The sequence below is a fragment of the Neofelis nebulosa genome, chromosome 4 (genome assembly GCF_028018385.1).
Source record: "Neofelis nebulosa isolate mNeoNeb1 chromosome 4, mNeoNeb1.pri, whole genome shotgun sequence".
Taxonomy (NCBI): Eukaryota; Metazoa; Chordata; class Mammalia; order Carnivora; family Felidae; genus Neofelis; species Neofelis nebulosa.
The window spans coordinates 92,651,143-92,674,389 of NC_080785.1; the positions used below are offsets into that span (position 1 = coordinate 92,651,143).

Consider the following 23,247-nt stretch of genomic DNA (forward strand, 5'->3'; position numbering starts at 1 on the left):
GTATTTCAATTGAAGCATTGGCTGACTTTTCCCCTGCAATCATCCTCCTATTTATTTGGGGGGGGGGGGGGAGGTTGGAAAGTTGACACACAATGTTACATTAGTTTCAGGTATACAGAGTAGTGATTTGACTTCTCTATAACTATGCTGTGCTCACCACAAGTGTAGCTACCATATGAGTTCAGTTTTAGATCCAGAAAGTTGATTAGTATGGATGGTGAAATACACTTGTAATAAAAATGTTGCAACACCTTTGTTCATGCTCCTGGCATAAAAGAAAATCTTTCATAAATGAGATCCTAGAGAGAAGTTTAGTGAGAACCCATGACTGGAAGAGACTTACGTAAGTTTTTACTTTGGCTCAGGGTCCAGGTGGTCTTTACAACTCTTAACTTGCTTCTTTTTATAAGAAATTTTTTTTAACGTTTTTATTTATTTTTGAGACAGAGAGAGACAGAGCATGAACAGGGGAGGGGCAGAGAGAGAGGGAGACACAGAATCGGAAACAGGCTCCAGGCTCTGAGCTGTCAGCACAGAGCCCGATGCGGGGCTCGAACTCACGGCCCGTGAGATCATGACCTGAGCTGAAGTCGGACGCTCAACCGACCAAGCCACCCAGGCGCCCCATTAACTTGCTTCTTACCTACCTAGATTTCTACTCCTGTTCTTGCCTATGAGCTATGCCATCACTTTTTTCTTCCTTACTAAAGAAAAAAAATTGAATCACACTGTAGGAAGGAGCATTAGAGATCATTTTATCCAACCCACTTATTCTTATATAGGGAAAGTAGTCTAAGGTCATCTAGCTGATCTGTGGCTGACTCTAGACAAGAATCTGGCTTTCAGCCTGGTGCTTTTTCTACTCTACTGCTTATCCTGTTGGTTTGAAATCTCTATAACACCCTGTTAGCTTTTTGGTGGTAGGTCCAACAAGAGAGTCCTGTATTCAAAAGAAAGAAAGATGTTATTTATAAATAAGGCTTAAGCATTTCCAAAAATATATATATATATTTTGTCCATTAATGTTTTTTCCATGAAAATGATCCATAGTGGGGTGCCTGGGTGGCTCAGTCAGTTAAGAGTCCGACTTCAGTTCAGGTCATGATCTCAGGGTTTGTGAGTTCCAGCCGCGAGTCGGGCTCTGTGCTGACAGCTCAGAGCCTGAAGCCTGCTTTGGATTCTGTGTCTTATTCTCTCTCTGCACCCTCCCCACCCCCCAACTTGTGCTCTGTCTCTCAAAAATAAATAAATGTAAAAAAAATCCATAGAATATGGATATTTTTCTTCCTGCCAAATATAGTTATTTTCCTGTCTTTTTCAAGTAGCTCTTGGATAGATGTGTATGTAAGTACACAGATTATATACTCATGTACAAATATACATAAGAAAATATATGTGTACACAACTCATTTACAATATACACACAGTCCTTACTGTGTGTATCCACATCTTTTATGCATTTATCACCATAGTTGTCAAAGAGAAGGATTCAATTTTATTTAATTTAGGCTATCATTTTCTCACTGAACCCACTGGTTAAAGACACATGCTTAGAAGTCAGACTGCCTGAGTGTGTATTTCAGCTCTGCATGTTACTGTATGACCCTATGCAAATTATTTACCATCTCTGGCCAGTTTCCCCATCTGTCAAATAGAGGTAATACTGGTATCCACCTCATATAGTGGTCGTGGTGATAAAATGAGCTAAAATACATACAAGTGCTTAGAACCATAGTATGGTAAGGACTCAAAATATAATAGCTATTATCAGTTTTCCTTGAAGTGAGTCTCAGTAGAGACTGCTAGTTGCTCCCTGTAGGAGTTCTCTTTTGTGTTCCTTTCTATACTGGCCCCTAAAATGTGAATTTACAGTGGGTCTTAGATGAAGGTATTGCCACTTACGTTCTTTTTCTAAAAATATAAAATTTTTTGTAATGAAAAATTTGAATAGCGTCTCTGGCATTGGAAGCATAGAGACAGAAGGACCTCCTTCACCTATGTCAGTCTCCCTCTCCTTGCAACTTCGAGTTACTACTTAGGGTTGTTCTCGAAAGTTATTAGCCAATAATTTGTCATAATCTTGAAGTAAAACTTTTTTTTAGGTTGTTAGTGTTTGAACCTTATTTAGGTGCTTATTACTTTCATATGTCTCCTTTGGACTTCGTTCATCTGTTATTCATTTAAAATGCCCTTGTACAGGGACACCTGGGGGGCTTAGTCAGCTAAGCATCTGACTCTTGGTTTCGGGAGTTCGAGCCCCATGTCAGGCTCTGTGCTGACAGTATGGAACCTGTTAGGGATTCTCTCTCTCTTTCCCTCTCTTTCTCTGCCCCTCCCCTGCTCGAGCTCCCTCCCAGCCTCTCAAAATGAATAAACTTTAAAAAATAAAATAAATAAAATGCCCTGTACAAAGTTTGTTACCTTCCCAATTGTGTGGTGGATTGGTTTCATCTTTGTCATTTATAATCCATACTTTCTTACCTCTGTGTCTTTGTGCCATTCAATCCATCTAGACTTTTTTCCCACCATTTTGTTTCCCGTGTTCACATCTTGATCTGAGTGGTAATCATGAGTATATACATATGTAAAACTTCATTAATCTATTAATCTATTTCAACTTCTTTGCACTTTATGTATGTAACATCTCAATGACATTTTTAGTTCCCTTGTAAAAATAGAGAGTTCTTTTACTTGGAGTAGATGTTAGAAGTATACTATGTAAAAATAAATAATGCAGAGTTGGACCCCTTCCTCCTGAAATGCTGCTGATTATTAGACCAATAGGCCTTTGTTATTTCTGAGTTATTATCCTGATTAGCAAAAAGATACAAAGTGATAACTTCTATCAGCAATATAGCATATTACTATAAGAATTCCTTTTTAAGGTTTTGATCATGTATCTTTACTTTAAAATCTAGCTATTTTCGCTTCAGAAGATTTAAGCCACCAGACAGAAGATAATGTCAGATTATCATTAAACTTGAGTTGTTTCACGAGACGCTCTTATGTCATATGAGAGAATTGGTAAATCTCTGATATGACATGAAAAATTAAATTTCTGTAATTCTTTTCACTCACTATACAGTTACCAAAATGTTAATTGAATATTTGCAAAGCATTTCAGAATCTTTTGATTTTTTTTATACCTAATGTAATTGTATTACTTTACAGATGGCAGAAAATTTTTTCATTTAATGTCTGGGGTAAAATTGCAACTTTCTGGAACAAGGCTTTCCTTACTATTATAGTCCTATTGATTGTTCTATTTCTAGGTAAGTACTGAATTCCTCTTTTGACTAAGCTTAACTCTAAGGGTTTTTTTAGTTAATGAATTCACTGGGTTTTTAATTAACTAAGTTAATGTTGCTATTGATATATAGTGGGTTGTACAGGGGCCATCCTGGGTTAACTGCCATATATGTCACTGTTTTATGAAGAAATGTTTCCCATGTTCCATACCACCAACCTCTGAAATGAATTCCTTCTCATAAAATGAGGAACAGCTGGTGTGAGAAGGTATGAGTAGATGACTGTATCAGGATGTGAATGGGTTCATGCATTATTTCAAAATGTCATTATTTGTTCCATGGTATGCTATTGTTATCAAGAAAATCTCCAGTCAGGGGCTCCTGGATGGCTCAGTTGGTTGAGCGTCCAACTTCAACTCAGGTCATGATCTCATAGTCTGTGAGTTTAAGCCCTGCGTCGGGCTCTATGCTGACAGCTTGGAGCCTGGAGTCTGCTTCGGATTCTTTGTCTCTCTCTCTCTGCCCCTTCCCCACTCGTGCTCTGTCTCTGTCTCTCAAATATAAATAAACGTTAAAAAAAAAAAAAAAAAAAAAAAAAAAAAAAAAATCTCCAGCCACGTAAGAAGTAACATTAAACAAGTAAAGGACAGGGCCGCGTAGGTGGCTCAGTCGGCTTAGTGTCTGATTTCAGCTCAGGTCATGATCTCACAGTTCCTGAGTTCAAGCCCTGCATCAACCTCTCGGCTCTCAGCACAGAGCCTGCTTCAGATCCTCTGTCTCCCTCTCTCTTCCTCTCTATTTCTCAAAAATAAACATTAAAAAAATTAATAAAAAAACAACAACCACAAAAAACAAGCAAAGGAAAGTAAGGAAAACAGGTCCCAACTCTGCCACCAGCTGTTTGCCTTTTGGCACGTCATCTCTCTGAGTCTCGTTTATCCATTTGTAGAACAGAGAGAGAAAAGGCAACTATTTCTGCAGCTCCTACTGGCTCTGGTATTGTGATCTTTTAACTGTAAAGTTATCACAAGAATTTCTACTAAAAGCTGCCACATATCCATATAAGGAAGGAGAATGGTACTCTAAGGTTCTTTTGGTTACATATATCAGAAATGAACAGACCTCACTTGAGCAAGAAAGGGGAACTTAGAATAAAATGCAGGGTTGTTTTAGAGCAGCTCAGGGAAGGAAGGAAGCCAGATTCCAGGGAGGGATTAGTCCTAGGAACTCAAGTGTCTCTTTCGTGCCCTGCATTATTCTGTGGGTCTACTTCATTCTTCCTTATCTCCATGGACTCTGATGCTCTATTCCCAAACCAGAAAGTGGGCACCACATAGCTGCCAAATGTCATCACTCCAGAAATATGCAAGGATTAATTAGGCACTTCTGAGTCTGAATTTCAGTTATAAGGAATAAGGATAGGAGTCACAAATCACAGAACCATGACCACTGACTAGACCCTACATCCATGGGTAGGATGGGTAATTAATTCTCAGAGAATAGGGACATCAAGGATGGTTAATGCAGAAGCTTTGACCATAGATGGTAAAGGCAGGTAGATCAGGACTTACCCTTTAAACCTCAGTGTTTCCATCTCAGAATAGGGTAATCACACCTGCTTCACTGAGGTGTTTAAAGGTTTAAATGTATTAGCGTATGTTAAGTATATAGTCCAGTGTTCTTAGCCACTAGAATGACAAAAGTATAATGTAAAACCAGTAGATTGCTCAAGTATAATTTATTACTTTACTTTCAATTTTATCTCACTTTTCCTGTTGTTTGTTTCTCTAATAAGGTAATCATTACCAGGTTTCATCCTAGAGCCTGTATTAACTGAATGTGTTTATGTGTGTTTTAAGGGGTGGGAATAGGCAGAAAGGAAGCAGGAAACCCTGGAATATGTTTAGTGTCAGCAGAAATGCATCCCAGTTTTGAAAGTTTCCACAAGTGATCCAAACAAGGCTATCTCCACGTGGTTTATAGAAAATTGACTACGTATTACACCCTGCCCCTATCGTTGCCCTTACTTCATTTTTCACACACAGTCTCCTTTTCTACAGGTGATTTTATTCTACAGGTGGGTTTGTAGGACCATTTGTATTTATAAACTTCTTTGATATTATTGATTAATTTTCAGCATTTCTGCATAATAGATCCAGAAATATTATTTTCATTTAAAAGCCAAAGAAGCTTTGAGGCGCCTGGGTGGCTCAATCGGTTGAGCGTCTGATTCTTGATTTCAGCTCAGGTCATGACCTCATGGTTTGTGGGTTCAAGACCCACGTTGGGCTCCACACTGGCAGGGCAGAGCCTGCTTAGGATTCTCCCTATCTCGCTCATTCTCTTCCCCTCTGCTGCTTGCTCTTTTTCAAACTAAATAAATAAACTTAAAAAAAAAAAGCCAAAGGGGGTGCCTGGGTGGCTCAGTCGGTTAAGCGTCCAACTTAGGCTCAGGTCATGATCTCACAGTTCATGAGTTCGAGCCCCACATCCGGCTCTGTGCTGACAGCTCAAAGCCTGGAGCCTGCTTCAGAGACTGTATCTCCCTCTCTCTCTGCCCCTCCCCTGCTCACACTCTATCTCTCTCGCTTTCACTTACAAAAATGAATAAACATTAAAAAAATGTTTTTTAATAAAAAAACTATTTTTTATTTAATAAAATACTAATTGGTGGGTTTTTTAGTTATTTTGTAGTGGTTGTTGATATGTTCTTTGTATATTATTGCGAAGTCTGAGGAATGAAAAGGGGAAATGGCCATTAAGACCAAGAAAAAAATTGTTTTAAGTTTATTTATTTTGAGAGAGGGAGCACACACGGGGAAGGAGCAAAGAGAGAGGGAGAGAGAGAATCCCAAACAGGTTCCATGCCCAGCACAGAACCTGACATAGGGCTCAGTCTCACAAACCATGAGATCATGATCTGAGCCAAAATCAAGAGTTAGATGCTTAACTGACCGAGCCACCCAGGCACCCTGTCTAAGAAAATTTCTTAAGGATAATTTAAGAGACTATTTTGTACACTTCTATGCAAATAAATCTGAAAGCCTACACGAAGTGGGTAATTTTGTAGAGAAATATAACTTGTCAGATGAATGCTAGGAGATACAGAAAATTTAAGCAGACCAATTTTCCATAGAAGAATTATAGAAAGTTATAAAAAAGCTACCTCCTTCAGAGAAGAATAAAACCAGATAATTTTGTGAGAAATTCTACCACTTTCAAAAAGCAGATGTTATTAATTCTGCTTAAACTGTTCCAGAATTTGAAGGAAAAAACTTTAAATTTTATGAAGCTAGAGAAAGGCAAACTCTATAATTGAAAATAAACTAAAACAAAAGTATATATACGGGTATATATATGTATATATGGGTATATGTATATATATGTATGGGTATATATATGTGTGTGTATGTACACACACATATATATACCCATATATATAATGTCAATGTAGCCAAATATTTCTAAAATCTCAGTGAAGTCATATTAATATTACTAGTATTAACAAGTTATAATATATTTTTTTTAAGTTTATCTGAGAGAGAGAGTGCAGGGGAGGGGCAGAGAAAGAGGGAGACAGAGGATCCCAAGTGGGCTCCATGCTGACAACGGAGAGCCTGATGCGGGGCTCGAACTCTCAACCTGTGAGATCATGACCTGAGCCAAAGTCAGACACTTAACTGCCTGAGACACCCAGGTACCTTGATGAGTAATAATATATTAATAATATCAATGTTACTTTAATAATATTAATTTAAGTGACTTAATATTACTTTAATAATTACCATAATGATTTGATGATATTAAAGAAATAATAGATATAATAAAATGCTAATACAGAATGGAAAATAGGATAGTCTCTTGCCATTGATTGCAATGGAAGATGACCTATATACTATCATCAACAGGTTGAATTTTATTCAGCCTATTAGGGATAGAAAGAGTGAAGGATAACAGTTTGCAGTGTAGCTGGAGATGAGAGACAGTACAATGATAATAAGTCCCAGATGAATAGTAAAAACAAAAACAAAAACAAAAAAACTTGTTACAAAGTTTGCCACTAGCATCCATTTACAGAACATCTCTTTTGAGCATGTGTCCTCCCAGGTGTTGTAGAGGAAAAGACGAAAAGAGAACCTGTCCAAAAAGTCCATTATTTAAAAGTTCAGTTATTTTCAAACTTGTTTCCTTCTTTTTTTTTTTTTTTAATTTTATTTTAGAAAGAGAGAGAAGGGAGCACGGGCAGAGAGAGAGGGAGAGATAGAATCTTAAGCAGGCTCCACGCTCAGCTTGGAGCCCAACATGGGGCTAGACCATGTAGTCCTGCGATCATGACCTGAGCCGAAATCACGGGTCAAATGCTTAATCAAATGAGCCACCCAGGCACTCCAAAACTGCTTTCCATTTTAATAGCAATTTTATATTATTAAAAACTAAAAGTAATGTTTTTTTTTCCTTTTTCTCTAATAGATGCTGTGAGAGAAGTAAGGAAATACTCCTCTATACCTGCCATTGAAAAAGGCTTAAGCAGTAAACCTGGTGCCTATGAACATGCACAAATGAAACTTTTTAGGTCTCAAAGGAATCTTTACATTTCTGGATTTTCATTATTTTTCTGGCTGTAAGTTTTTAAAAAGCACAATTTTAGAACATGATTTATGTTTCTCTAACTCATTTTTCCTACTCACAGATCTTTTTTTCTACACTGTTTAGTATACTGACATCTCCATAAAAGAAAGCCGATGATATACCCAAATAACCAACAGCCATTATGACTTGTAGGCTAGATGGGTGCAGAAGGCCCTTCATGATCTGGCCCCTTGTCTCATACTGTTCTCTGACATTTACATCACTTCTACCCACACTGCCCGTCACTGTTCTTTCATTCATTCTTGCAACAAATATTTATTGAGTACCTAACTTCTTCCTGCTTCAAGGTCTTCACACCTGCTTTTCCTTCTCTCAGAACTCCCTGCTCTTCCCTGGCTAATTTCTGTTCATCCTTCAGCCCCTTTCACAGAGAAGCCGTTTGTGTGACCATCATTGCCCCCAAAGCAGGTAGTTTCTGCTGTGTGCTCTTTTGAGTATCATTCATGTTTGCAATTGAATACCGTTGTAACTCTTGCCTCACCAACTAGAACCCAAACTCCTTGAAAGACTTTGTCTCATTTGCTGCTATGTCCCCAGTGCATAGCATAGTGTTTAACACTTAGCAGTTCCTAATACCTACTAGCAAAGGAAATACCTGTTGAATGAATATTTGAAGATATTAATTTCTAACAATGGAAGTTACCCATAAACAAATGTGAATGACCAGTTTTTAGGCTTGGCCAACCTCACACAATGCTCTTTAAATAGCAGATTTTGAGGTGGTAGGGGAAAAAAAGAACCAAAAGAGCAAAAACGACTTCACTTACTGACCTGCCACACTGTCTAAAATTGTGTTTCGGGACTTACTGACCTGCCACACTGTCTAAAATTCTGTTTCGGGACGTCTGGGTGGCTCAGTCAGTTAAGTGTCCAACTTCAGCTCAGGTCATGATCTCAAAGTTTGTGAGTTCAAGCCCCACACCAGACTCTGTGCTAACAGCTCGGAGCCTGGAGCCTGCTTCAGATTCTGTGTCTCATTCTCTCTCTGCCCCTCCCCCACTTGTGCTCTGTCTCTCTAAAATAAATAAAAATGTAAAATAAAATTCTGTTTCTACTCCTCATGGCCTCTAAAAAGAAGATAATGAACAAGTACTGCTGAACTGATCTTCCAGGTGCTAGTCTTGTAACAGACTACAAAGGAATGAGACACAGCCTTGTTCTGACAGAAAGACTTGGATTTACAAAGAGAGAGAGAAAGGAAAGGAGGAAGGAAGGAAGGAAAAAGAAACATGTCCTCCTTAAACATCTCCCTCCACCATATCCATACCTAAAGGAGAATCATTTGACAATGACTTTTTATCTTAAATTGCAATTCCTAATGACTAATCTAGTTATACATTAATCTGATTTGTTTTGTTTTGTTTTGTTTAGTGTGTTGAGACGTCTGGTTACCCTTATTACTCAGCTGGCTATAGAACTGTCAAACAAAGGAGTACTTAAAACTCAAGCAGAAAATACTAATGAGGCTGCCAAAAAATTCATGGAAGAGAATGAAAGACTAAAACAGGTATTTATTTTAAGTTTGCTTTTTTAAAACGTGTGTAAACGGGGACACCTGGGTGGCTCAGTCAGTTGAGCATCCGACTTTGGACGTAATGATCTCACGTTATGTGAGCTTGAGCCCCGCGTCAGGCTCTGTGCTGACAGCTCAGAGCTTGGGGCCTGCTTTGGATTCTGTGTCTCCCTCTCTCTTTGCCCCTCCCTTGCTCACACTCTGTCTCTGTCACTCTTAAAAATAAATAAACATAGGGGTGCCTGGGTGGCGCAGTCGGTTAAGCGTCCGACTTCAGCCAGGTCACGATCTCACGGTTCGTGAGTTCGAGCCCCGCATCGGGCTCTGGGCTGATGGCTCGGAGCCTGGAGCCTGTTTCCGATTCTGTGTCTCCCTCTCTCTCTGCCCCTCCCCCGTTCATGCTCTGTCTCTCTCTGTCCCAAAAATAAATTTAAAAAAGTTGAAAATAAATAAATAAATAAATAAATAAATAAATAAACATAAAAAAAAATTTTAATATGTGTAAATGTTGTTGGTTTTCCCAAGGTATATTATTTTTCAGTATCAAAAAGAGCATTTTTATAATTTGTAAGCAAAAATTACCATAAATAGCAATACTGTTCTATAAAATGATTGTTTCAAAAGTGTCTTATTATCCTTTAGATTTGTTTGTTCTCAGTTTCCCTCTATTGTAGATTAACACCATTGAACCTGTTTCCTATAATCGAAAAAAAAAATATTCTGGGAATATGGTTTTTAATTCCTTTATTACCATTAATTTTAGTTTATAACCTAAAGCAAATCTTTATAAGTCTCTATGTTGCCATTTCCTTTTCAGTTAAATTATTTTTTAAGCCATTTTTAAAATTTGTTTTGTTTTAAATAAATGTTCATTACGTAGGAAGCAGAGGAAAGTAGTTTATGCTAAGATTGATCACTGCATATAGTATTTTTTTTTAATGTTTACTTATTTTTTGAGAGACAGAGACAGAGCATGAGCTGGGGAGGGGACAGAGAGAGGGAGTCACAGATTCTGAAACAGGTCCAGGCTCCGAGCTGTCAGCATAGAGCCCGACGTGGGGCTCAAACTCACGAACCACAAGATCATGACCTGAGCTGAAGTCGGACACCTAACCGACTGAGCCACCCAGGTGCCCCTGCATATAGTATTTAAAATCTTTAATTTGGCCATGCTGCTGATACTACTACTTTGAGAACCCTATGTTGTAATTGCCCTGCCATTCAGGGAGAGTGTATATTAGGTACTAATATTTTCGCTATTAAATAAAATAAATGAATAAATAAATGATAGCTACAAAATTATTTGAGGTATTTTTTTTGTTAAGTGTAAAATTTAGGAGTCAGATCTCATAGCTTGAATGTTTGTAGTTCATCTTAAGCTCTGTAAGTTTTGTTAATTGTATTTCTTAGAAAAAAGTGCCAATGGAACCATTCAGAAGTGAAACAAATTTTCTTGAAAAACATTCCTAAAATAATCCAACAAGATGATTTTCCTATTGTAAATTAATGAAATGCAAATAGTCAATTATGTATTATACCAAGTTATATTTATGTAAAAAGTGTTGATTTAACAGTAGAGAATTAAAATACTTAATCTTAAAGCCTAGCCTCCTATAGAAAGAACTATAAGAACCACCTTGTATCTATTCTAAACGAACAAGCCAATACATAATACGACACAAGGCTTTCCAGAACCTATAGGTAAGGCAGAACTCACTGCAAAAAAAACTGTGTTTGATGCTACAGTATAATGATCACCTATTTAGAACCCATGTTTTATTTCTAGTGCTGTCTGCCTTATTTTCCACTACAGACAAAAGGTAAAGAAAGACCTTTTTTCATATAAAACAGCACTGAAGGAGGTTTCTTTGGGGCAGGGGGTTGAAACCAGCATCTTTTAAGGAAACTTTTAGAGAATGAGCACCAGTTTTTTTTACTTTGTTTTATTCTGTTTTGAAAAGGCATTGGTCCATAGATGTCTTGTAAATTTCCCTTTGTAGTAAATATAGTTTTGGGAAATCAAGCTCTTGGTATTTCTGTATTCAAAAGCAAACAATAAGTCATTTTTGCTTTTTTAGAATGTTTCAGTAGCAAAATCAGCCTCATTTTGTATCTCAATATTACTTGCTTCATTTTCCATCCTTTGATCTCACTTCACAGTGGCAAAAATAAAAACAAAACCCTCAAAGCTTTGATTAATACATAATGGCTAAACTCAAAAGCACACAGCCTTGTATTTGTAAACTTACTGTGTACCTATCTTGATTTAAAATTGTGCCCATCATGTTAGAGTTATGAGTTCTAACTACCAACAGAACACTGCCTTTTTCCTCTTACTCTTTAGTTGTTTTACTCTTCAGCTCTAAGAAAATGGAAAGCATTTTTGTGTAGTTTGGGTTCTAGTATGTTGAAATACACCATAATTAACATCCTTAAAGTAGTCTTGTCCTTCAAAAAAAAGTAACCTTTCTCAAACCATTTTTGGAACTCTTGTTTTGGAATTGTTTTCACAATGAGTTAGCTTTGCAAGGAAATTTACTTAATGACTACAGATTCTTTGATTCTCCCACAATTTCTCCCTTTTCTTTTTTTTTGTTTTTGTTTGCTTATTTGTTTTTTGTTTTCCTCTCCTTTGATTCCATGCTGTCCTGGTTTCCTGCTTCCTGTGTATCTTGACCCAGTCAATGGCCCTAGATCATCTGAGATGTACAGATTTGCTGAGCTAAACCTAGTACATGTGAGGGAGAAAATTTGTGAGTTGTACATCAATACTGTCAGTGCCCAGAGTGTAACTAATTGACCAAGAAAAGCCAGAGGTCAAAATATGAAAGATAACTTCTGTTTTAAGATACTTCGTGTAGATTTTGAAATACTAGCTCAGAAAAGATAAAATTAGTGAAACAATTCTTTATTCCGTGTCAGAGACACCTTATCGAATGGAAGGCACTTTATCCTGAGATCCAAGACACTTAGGTACCAGTCCTAACTCTACCAATAATTAGCATTGTGGTCTGGAGCAAGCCACCTTGTATGTTCTGAGCTTCAGGGTTATAAATAGCAGCTAGCATTCTGCTGGGCACTGCTTCATATGCTTCACAGGAACGTGTCAATTCTCGCAACAACCCCACGAGGTTGGTGCTGTTATTATCTGCATTTTATACACGAGGAAGCGGAAGCATAGTGTTAAATGACTTGCACAAAACCATTCAGCTAATAAACCACAAAAGCAAGATTTGAATCCAGGCAGAGTGGCTCTAGAATCCACACCCTTAACCACATTGTTTTGTGACTTTTTGTTACTCTCTTATAAAATGACTTGCAGATGGTGCCTGAGACCCCTTTCTGTTCTGACATTCAGTTCATTAAGTGAAACAGTTATGAAAGACCAATGAACTTTTAATTTAACTGCTTTAAAATGACAACAGTGATGGAGTTTTATTTCTTACTAGTTTTTTGTCCAGCCCTTGCCAAGGTGGTATAAGGTAGGTGGACAGTGAGCACATGCAGGGTTGTAGCCAGTGGCTAGCTATTGAATTTCAGTTCCAGGGCTCTTGGTCTTTCTCCAGCATCAAGTCACACATAATAAATTTAGACAAGTTTGCAGGTGCAATAATGAAAGCTTATTTACAAGACCAACACAAATCCACCTTTTCCAAGTCAATGGCATAATAATTCAAGCAGTCAGTGTAAACATTCCTGCAACTCAGTGGTTCTCTTCCAATTTGGGTAATCACTGAAGACTGTGTGAACTGAAATCAGTGAAATAACAGCTAGGATTATTTTGAACTTGAAGTGGCAACAAATTTATAGAGATTTGAAAAAATTCTTGTTTCTGCTCTTTAAAAAAATTTTTTTTAATTTTGAAGATAGGCAGTTCCTTAAGTATATACTTTAGTTTTTTGTCTCCTAACAATATTAGAGCTTTTGTTCTTCTGAGCTGCCTAATATCTGTTATAACACAATGATACTGTATTTGATCTTGTGCTACCATTTTTATGTTCTTGTCTCATCCACTCCATTAGATTGAAGTTAGGTGAGAGCAGAGTCCATGTTTTTCTCACATTTTTATCCCTTATATCATCTAGTTGTAAAAATTGTAATGTATTTGCATGTGGCCCATGCTCAGTAGAACTTGGTGAGTTTCGTTTATTGCTTACATGAGAAAAGGAATCACCTTGCAGTAGAAATTCTTTTCTGTCACTTTGTCTAAAATTGTCCTAAGCTGGGGCGCCGGGGTGGTGCAGTCAGTTAAACGTCCGACTCTTGATCTCAACTCAGGTTGTGATCTCTAGTTTTGTGAGTTCGAGCCCCGCATTGGGCTTTGTGCTGACAGCTCGGAGCCCGAAGCCTCCTTCGGATTCTGTGTCTCCCTCCCTTTCTGCCCCTCCCTTTCTCGCACTCTCTCTCTCTCTCAAAAAAAAAAAAAAAAAAATACTACCGCTAATGTCATCCTCAATGGATAAAAACTGAGAGCTTTCCTGACCTTAGGGATGTCCACTCTCACTTCTGTTATTCAACATAGTATTGGAAGCCTTAGCCTCAGCAATCAGACAACATAAAAGAAAGAAAAGACATCCAAACTTTTGCACTCCTGGTGGGAATGCAAACTGGTGCAGCCATTCTGGAAGACAGTATGGAGGTTCCTCAAAAAATTAAAAATAGAACTACCCTACGACCCAGCAATTGCACTACTAGGTATTTATCCACGGGCTACAGGTATGCTATTTCGAAGGGGCACATGCACCCCAGTGTTTATAGCAGCACTGTCAACAATAGCCACACTGTAGAGAGAACCCAAATGTCCAGATGAATGGATAAAGAAGATGTGGTATATATTTACAATGGAGTATTTCTCAGCAATCAGAAAGAATGCAATCTTGCCATTTGCACCTATGTGGGTGGAACTAGAGGGTATTATGCTAAGCGAAATTAGTCAGAGAAAGACAGATATCATATGACTTCACTCATATGAGGACTTTAAGACACAGAACAGATGAACATAAGGGAAGGGAAGCAAAAATAATATAAAAACAGGGAGGGGGACAAAACATAAGAGACTCGTAAATACAGAGAACAAACAGGGTTGCTGGAAGGAGGGGTTGTGGGATAGGCTAAATGGGTAAGGGGCATTAAGGAATCTACTCCTGAAATCATTGTTGTACCATATGCTAACTAACTTGGAAGTAAATTAAAAAATAAATAAATTATTAAAAAATAAACATTAAAAAAAAATTGTCCTAAGCTGCTTTTTTACCTGACTGTGGAAGCTGTCAGTATCAAGTTACTTCCACTTTAAATAACCCATGCCAATGTGTAAGTATTTTATTTTTCAACCATTAACCTAATTTACCTTTCGTGGTAACTTAATTTTTTTTTTAATTTCTTTAAGATAATTCAGCTTCTTAATTCTATTGACAATGGTGGTTTCCTTCTAGATATACAGAATTCTGAAATATTTTAATATTCAGATCTTAATTTTTCTTGCCTAAAAAAGAAAATCTACAACCAGATAATAAACATTTTAAAAACCAGCATAGATTTCAAAATAGAGCATTGTAAAAGATTAATAAAAGTAATTTGGGGACTGTTCAATGACTATTCAAAATTTGGTAAAATTTTCCAGGCATAGAGCTGGCCTTGTCATCTTACGCTTATCCATCCTCCTGACATTATACTCTTTTTTCTTTTTTTTTTTTCTTTTTTTTTTTTTTTTTTACAGATGGGTCTACATAAAAATAGTCTGAGTAGACAGCTCTGTAATTGGAACATAATGGTTTACCAATTAATATACTCAGAACTGGTTTTTTTCCCTTAGATTTACATCACACACATAATGGAAGAAAAGGCATCACATTATTTACCTAAGTACTTTTTGAAAATATAATTTAATTATAGCCCAACCAGAAATCCTTATTTTCATTTCAGAGATTCAACCTTAGCAAGAAGAAATATTTTTTTGTTTTTTTGCCAAATATCAAGTTTCTGCAAAAGTATATCGTATAAAATTATAAAATACTTAAAGGATAAAGAATAAAATAAAGACCAATAATTTTAAATACGTTATTCAGCCTATGTCCTGAAATAATACCTCATTGTTGCCATATAAGCTTACTTCTTTCTATAACTCTCTTTTCTGATAGCTCTTGAAAAACTATGTCAATGAAGAGGAACACATTTTGGAAGCAGAAAATAAAAAACTAATAGAAGACCAGGAAAAACTGAAAACTGAATTAAACAAGACTTCAGATGGTAACTTTGTGCGCGTGTGTAAAAGTGGAAAGAGTAGCATGATATCTTATGCTGTTAAACTTCACTGTTTTTCCTAAAACAAAACTAATGGCTCAGTGTTCTTCTGAAGAAAAGACTAAGAGTGACCTATTTATAAGTTCCTGCTCAAATATGAAGATAAAACATGGTTTCAGCCAAGAGAAACATACTCTGTTATACAGAAAAACATGTAGGTGTTTCAGATCTGTGTTGTAAATACAGATGTTCCTGCCTTAGTGAAAGAGCTCTGTTCTGGAAAAGTTGCTTGTCAATACATTTTTGGAAAATGAGTCACATTTTTCCATTATAGTATGTTGCTCCTTTGAAAGAAGCAATCGCATGAGGACAGTTTTGGTTACAGGAAAATCTATTGCTTATCTCATACCGTGATATTTCCTACCTGCCAGATATAAGGAAAGCATTCCTTGAAAAGAGATGGATAGTATAGAGTCAACAGCAATCTGGGATGCCAGCTGCCAGTTTGAATGGCTTATTCCAAAATACATTGCAGTCAGGACTTGGGAAGGCAGCTGTTCCTGCTGTTTTTTGGTCTTTGAGAAATAATTTTGACAGTATTTTCTTTTTCTTTGTCAAAGAAAAAATTGTTATTTCTTGTAGCCACATAACATAGAGAAGTAGGTACCCCAAGTCCAATGTCATCCCAGGAAACTCTGAATAAAAATTTGTGGCTTGACCCCTGGACAGCATGCTTGCATATAACAGATATTCGTTGATGTTGTCCAGACAATGGGGGACCTCTCAGCCAGCCAGAGTTAAAATAATGATCAGTGCATAGACCTTCTCTGATCTCAAATCTCTTCCACTACTTTATGTGGGAGGTAAATTAAAAAAATGTTCAGTGACTGAATGAAGGACCTGCTTTATACCATTTGTAAGTTTATATTTTTTTAAAAAGATCTTGGCTTAGTAAAAGCTTTTTTTATAATATAACTTGCTTTTATTGATTATACGTTTACAATATTTGGATAGAGTTTACTTTATCAAGATGTATTTGAATTTGATATGAAAAGCCCAGAGATAAAAGCTTATTCTGTAAAAACAAAACAAAACAAAACCAAAATCCATAGGATATTTCATATGATATAAAATTCTTTAATCACTTTCCTACTTCTTATTTAGAGTGAAAAAAGATTTCTTTAGAGGCAGTAAGTTAAAAAATCGGTTACTCTTCTAGACAAAGGTAATGTATTATGTGGTTGGTATAGTATAGCCCCAAATTCCTTGTTGGTGTTGTTCTCTCTTCTGTCATTACAAAAGATTTGGAACATGATCAAGAAGTTTTAACATTTATATGAATATAAATGTAGTAATCACCTACCATCTGTATTAGACATTTAAGAAGAGAAGCAGTATTCTTTTTTTTTTTTTTACCCAGCATAAAATATTGCTGCTGCTAATCCTTTTGAAGAATGCAAGGAACTATTTCCAAAATACCTTTAATTAGAGTAAAAAAAAAATTGTTTCAAAATCTTGCTTTTTTTCATACCTGCCCTGGCATAATGTAAAAAGGGTGGTACAAAAGTAAAAGACAGACAATAGGGTATTTGCTCTGCTACACCTCTCTTTGGCGAGTTTAGTTTCTTTTTCCTTTTCCTTTGAAAATCCCAACTCTGAGATATTTTGAATTTTGTGTAAGTCTGCATAAGTCTGAGTTATAACTCTACACCTAATATTATTTTAAAGTAATGTGAAGAAACTCGGGACTTCTTCAACAGACAATTCAGATGTTTGAAGCAGCTGAACTCTGATAATATAGGCGTTGTGTTTATAATCTGATAGCAAGAGATACCAGCAGAATTCTGTGTTTAAAGTGTAGACTGCAAACCTACTTTCAAAGTAATCGGAGTCGAGGTCAAAGCAGATTTTACCTGCTTGAGCACGTCCTGTTAGGTTTCTGCAAGATGTGTAATATTTTATGAACACATTTTATCTACCCAAAATTATTATTTTACACACAGTATTAATGACCTTGAGAAGATCAAAGTTCCATTTCTGAAAGAGATATATCTTTGGCTATGGTCTCTTGACGTATTCCAGTCGAATTCATTAAAGCAAGAGCTAAGAAATTACATAAATTAATAGTGCAAGATTCAGATGAATTCACTAGCACAATGCTTTGTACCAGGTACCATTCAAACATAGCCATTGATTTCTCACATTGAGGGTATTAAGGCTGACAGTGCTTAAGAAATGTTTCAGAGAGTTCTTTTTTTATATTTGAAAATTGAGTAGAAAAGCAATGTGGTTTGTCTTTTGATGGAGGCAAATAGAGTATTTTCAATGTGAATTTTCTTACCCTTGGTGTTTGTTTAATCCAAGTGAAACATTTTCTCCAAAGTATACTAGTGGAGATAAAGCGTAAATATAAGTGTTTATTTAAACTGGTTAGCCTCAAGTTGGAAAAGTGGTGTTCCAAAAGCAGTGGTAAGAATATTCTATTAGTAGTGCCAAACACTCCATCAGTTTTTAATCACCAGCTCAGATTTGGGCCGGAGTTAGTAAATTGTCTGTGCTTCAGTGCAGTAACACGGCCCTAGTCATCCAAAAGAGAGCATGCATGTCCCAAAGCACCTAATTTATATTCAGGACTAACTTAGTCAGGTGTAAGGACCCGATCTGTCATTTTTAATGATCTGTTTAACAATAACTCTGATATCCCAGTATGTGGAATAATTGGGAAAGGGCACTGCCATGAAAAATGAGAACTTAAGCTTTGAAGAATTTACAAAGCTCTCAAAATTAGAAAGAAAAAAAAACAAGCTCTCATAATAAAAATAGATCTTGTATGTGATGGAAAACTTTATGATGTCTGAGGAGATTGACTTCAAAAGAGTTTCCCAAGATAGCTACTGGTTTTTATTCTTACAAATAAATACCTTCTTGGCATTTATTCTTATTAATAAACACCTTGTCGGTATGTATTCTTATAACAAGATGAAACATGCTGTTCAATCATTGCATACATTCAGGCAATGGTAAATGTTAGATATGATTTTAAAAGCGGTTGAGTTTTGGGGCACCTGGCTGGCTCAGTCAGTAAAGCATGTGACTCTTGACAGCAGGGTCATGAGTTCAAGCCCACATTGGGCATAGAGCTTACTTTAAAAAAAGAAAGTGATTTTCCACAAAAGTTTCATGTGGAAATGTCTCCTCATTCCTTTATGAGCAGGACTGTATTCCTAGCATGCTGCATTTTAAAAGGAGTGCTCAGAGCCACCAATCTTACAGTAGAGATTGAATAGTAGCCTGTATCTCCTGCATAAAGGGAAAAAAAGAAGAAAAGACAAAAAAGTGATTAGAGCAAATTTTTTGACCCTGGCTTTATCCTCCCTCCCTCCTCATTCCTTCCCTCCTTCTTTTCTTCCTTCCTCTTTCATTCCATCAAAAAATTTTTTAAAGAACTTTTCAATTATTTATTGTGAGATCGTTTAACATAAAATAAGACATAAGCTTTTTTTTTTCAACTTTTTTTTTTTTTTAACATTCATTTTTGAGAGACAGAGCATGACAGGGAAGGGGCAGAGAGAGGGAGACACAGAATCTGAAGCAGGCTCCAGGCTCCGAGCTGTCAGCACAGAGCCCAAGGCGGGGCTCGAACTCACGAACTGTGGGATCATGACCTGAGCCAAAGTCGGACGCTTAACCGACTGAGCCACCCAGATCCCCCAAGACGTAAGCTTTTTATACAGATTTAAAACTGAGGGCTTTCCACTTCCTTACAGATGAATTATTTGAGCCATCTATCTATCTAAAAATAAGTTGTCAAAGTCCAACATAAGCATGTTTTACAGTTGAAAATTTTTGTGAGCATCAACTGTCTTTAATTTGCAGCTATATCAGAGGCACCATCTAATTTTAAAGTTAATACTTTAAAAAATTGTTAGTTTTGGTCATATTTTTTGCTTTATTTTAATGAGTTTTTATGATTTGAATGAGAAATTCAAACTTTTCTCCTCTCCTTACACATCTGGAAGTTTCTGCCTCTTTGCCATCTCCTTCCCTTCTCTTAATAACTGAAGAAAAGTCCATATTAAAAAATAATGGTACAGTTTGTATGATGGGTGTGACAATAGGCAATATGTAACTAATAGTACATTAAGTAAGCAAAAAAAAAAAAAAAAAAAAAGTGTACCAAACTATTAATAGCAGTTATCTTTGGCATATACAAAGAATTTTTTTTTCTGCAGTTGAAATTATTTTCTGTAATGAATTTCTTTTACTTGTATAGTGGAAAGGGTCAAAAAAACCCCAAAACTGTTTTTCCCAAATATCCAGGTAATCTAAGGCATTCAGTTTTTAGCTTAAATTATCTAATCGATTGACTTTATTCTCTACTTTGGGAATAGATACTACATATTAGGAGTTGTGTAACCTTTACTAAGTGACCTGGGTCACAGTACAAAACCTGAAAATACATGAGATCATTCTGGTCAAGTCACTGACCCTTTTTAGGCCACAGTTTTCTCTTCTGTTAGGGAACAGGCTTGTTAACCTTTAATGTCTGTGTTATCTCCAAATAATGTAATTAAGCAAAAGTGACCATCAAGAACTGTTTTCATTGTGGCTTTTTGACCCTTCAAATTGTATTTATTTTTCATTCGAGAAAGCTTTTCACCGTAAGTTACCTTTCTCCCAAACTGAAGTTCAGCAGGTGGTTAATTAAGCCATATTCCTCACAGGAGAAAAATGCTTCGTGTAGGCTTAGAATCATTAGGACAGGGCCTGGCATGTTTTATACACCCATTAGCTCATAGCCCAAGTGTGTTGTATGGAAAGGAGCTACAAATCTTAACCCTCTTGGGTGGGACATAACTATTTCTCACTAGGTTATAGTGTGGCTGTTTGTTTAGAACATCTCCTAGAACACGGATATGGAATAATCAAACTGCTGGAAAGGAGAAATGATTTAAGTAAAGAAAGCATTACATTCTTTTCATTATAAATATTAAGGAAATAAAAAATGAGAGTAGATCTTTAGAGCTTTTCTCTCCGAGCGTCTTTCCTTAGGGAATTATAACACAAAGTCTCTATAAGGCTTAAACGGGGTACTGAATTTTTTTTCTTTTTTTCTTTTATCAGAATGTCCATATACATAAATCCTAAAAGTCAAAAGTACTACAAGCCTTACAATGAAAAACAGCACTTCCCTGAGACCCATCTCCAGAAACAGCTACATTCAACTCATTTAGCGATTTCTTCTGATATTCACCTCCAGATTTCTAAATGCAATGTTTAGGTAGCTATTTTTTGATCTTTCGGTGTGTGGGATTTTATCTTTGACTCTCTTACGTGGAAGAGAAGCACTCAGCCCTTACATCTTTCCCAATTCCTTAGACACACGTCCATCCCCCATCACTCCCATATAAGCATATCATAATTTTTATTACATTATTATGATTATATATCTATCATTCATCATCGTCATGAGGACCCCTTTGCCTTTTTCCTGTGTTGATACCCTCTTTCCAGGATTCCATGCCTTCCATTTTTTATGTTCTCTCTCCTTTTGGTAGAACATATCATCTAGTAGAGTACATGAAAGATAAACAATTTGAAGCCATGAATGTCTGAAAATAATTATTTTCTGAAATAACTATCATTATTTTAGCCTCACCCTTGGTTGAAAAATGTTGAACCTCAGAAATTTGAATGCAGTGCTCCATTACCTTCTTGATTCTGTTGTTTCTGTTGACATGGCCAGAGTCATCCCAGTCTTTTTATATATGGCCTGTTTCATTTTGTTTTGCCTTCTGGAAACTTGTGGAATCTTTCTTTCCCCAGGGTTATAAAATTTCATCATGAGAGAGATTTTAGGAGACAGAACCAACAAGATTTGGGAAATGAGAGAAACTAGGAATTTAAGACAACCCCTCGTTTCTAATTTGGTTGACTAGGTAGGTAATACTATTAACCTAGATCAAAACCAAAAGAGATGTGGGGTTCTTTCTTTTATTTGGAGAGAGGGAAAGCAGATAAGTTTGGTTATAAATGGGTATCCTAGTGAAAATGCCCGAAGAACAGTTGGAAATACAAATTGGAAGCTGGGAAGAAAGGTCCTCTCAAGCTAGAATCTAAGCCATCATACATATGGATAACTCTGATAGTTAAATCAAGGAGTTAACGGGAATGTCAAGGAAGACTGTATTGAGTGAGAAGGAAGAGGTCTGAACACAGAATGCTGGTACCTCCAACTTTTGAGGATTAAGCTGAGAATAGTCATCAGAGGAATCATCAGAGGTTCTACCTGATAACAATTCACTTCCGACCATTTAATTCTCAGTCATTTAACTAGTAGTAAAGATTCCCTGGATTCCAGTCAGATACCTCTGCTTTGCAGTGTGTGTTAATAATATTAAGCCTACTGATGGCCACGAAGATATTACTAATACAAATTCTAAGTGTATTCTTCTAAAATTTTTAAATATCTTTGAAAGATATTTTGAAATTGCAAGAAGGAACAGAGTATATGAGAAGTGTATGGCTAATGTGAGTTGGCAGAAGTTAGGATATATGAGGAATCTGAAGCTTGGGAAGCAGAGGCTCTTGTTCAGCCATGCTCCCTCCTCTCTCCCAGGACTACCTCACGGATTTCCACAGTTTCATCTTTTCTTCCAAATTTGAAAACTTCTTCTCAGTTATTGACAAGAGATTGCTGTTGGGGTCAATTTTATATTCCCAACACTTCTGAAGGTTTGTATTTCAGGAAATCTTCAAATGATTTTCCCAGAACTCCCTTTGCCCTCTACACTAGATTCATAGGATATTCTTCTGCTTCATAGAATGTCCTCACAACCTACATGAACCAAATACTCAACAGTTTTTATGGGATCGCTTCCCAGGATTTGAGATTCTGCAGTTGGCCACATGTTCCTAAGGGTTACATATTAAGAGGATTTTAGCAAGATGGAGTTTTTGCTCAGTTTCATCTATGAACTTTTACTCATACCTGCTGCCTACAAAGTATTGTGCTGGATGCTGTGAGGGACACCAAGGTGGATACATTGTTATCCCAGTCTTCAAGGATATCTAGTGAGAAAGGTAGATAACTGGTAACAAGAAGGTGAGGCAAGGGGATAACCGAACTGAGGGGAGTTTAACACAAAGGGCTGTTGTAGCACAGAGGAGAGAGTGCTTCATTCTCACTGGCAGAGGTGAGGAAAAATGCATGGGGGAGTATGTCATTTGAGCTTGGTCTCAAAGATGAGTGGGATTTCAGAAGCAGAGATGAGCTGTGTCTTCCCCTAGCCTCAGGAATGCACACAATCCAAGGATGAGAGGCCACGGAGCCTGAGCAGATGGTTTATGGCCAGGCTTGTGGCAAGAGTAATGAGGCTGGCAAGGAATCTGAGATAAGGTCTGGGGTCCGTGAGTACCATGCTTACAGATCCAGCATTTGTTCTCAAGTAGGCATAGAGGCAGCAGCAGAGTTTTAGCAAGACAATGTAGAGCCAGAAATAGTCTTGTACCAAATACTTTGTAGACAAAGATTTAGATAGGGAAGAAAGAATAAAATAACTCTTAAATGTGTAAGTGTTTTTTTTAAAGAAT

The 23,247-nt window shown here is 36.8% G+C and overlaps 1 protein-coding gene, 1 long non-coding RNA gene and 1 other non-coding gene across 3 annotated transcripts in view; all 3 read left to right on the top strand.

The window, feature by feature from the left end:
- The window catches only part of LOC131511010 (uncharacterized), a 246,937-nt gene that overhangs the window by 113,616 nt on the left and 110,074 nt on the right, over positions 1–23,247 (top strand). The gene's annotated exons all lie outside the window — the stretch shown is intronic.
- Positions 1–23,247, top strand: part of LOC131511001 (B-cell receptor-associated protein 29) — a 55,718-nt gene that overhangs the window by 1,330 nt on the left and 31,141 nt on the right. The window contains exons 3-6 of the mRNA XM_058728777.1: positions 3,172–3,272; positions 7,719–7,869; positions 9,270–9,405; positions 15,552–15,660. Coding sequence (XP_058584760.1) covers positions 3,172–3,272; positions 7,719–7,869; positions 9,270–9,405; positions 15,552–15,660 — 497 coding nt within the window. The remainder of the gene's footprint in view (positions 1–3,171; positions 3,273–7,718; positions 7,870–9,269; positions 9,406–15,551; positions 15,661–23,247) is intronic.
- Positions 18,831–18,962, top strand: LOC131511262 (small nucleolar RNA U109). Its single transcript, XR_009261455.1, has one exon. It is a non-coding gene; the product is annotated as a small nucleolar RNA U109 (small nucleolar RNA).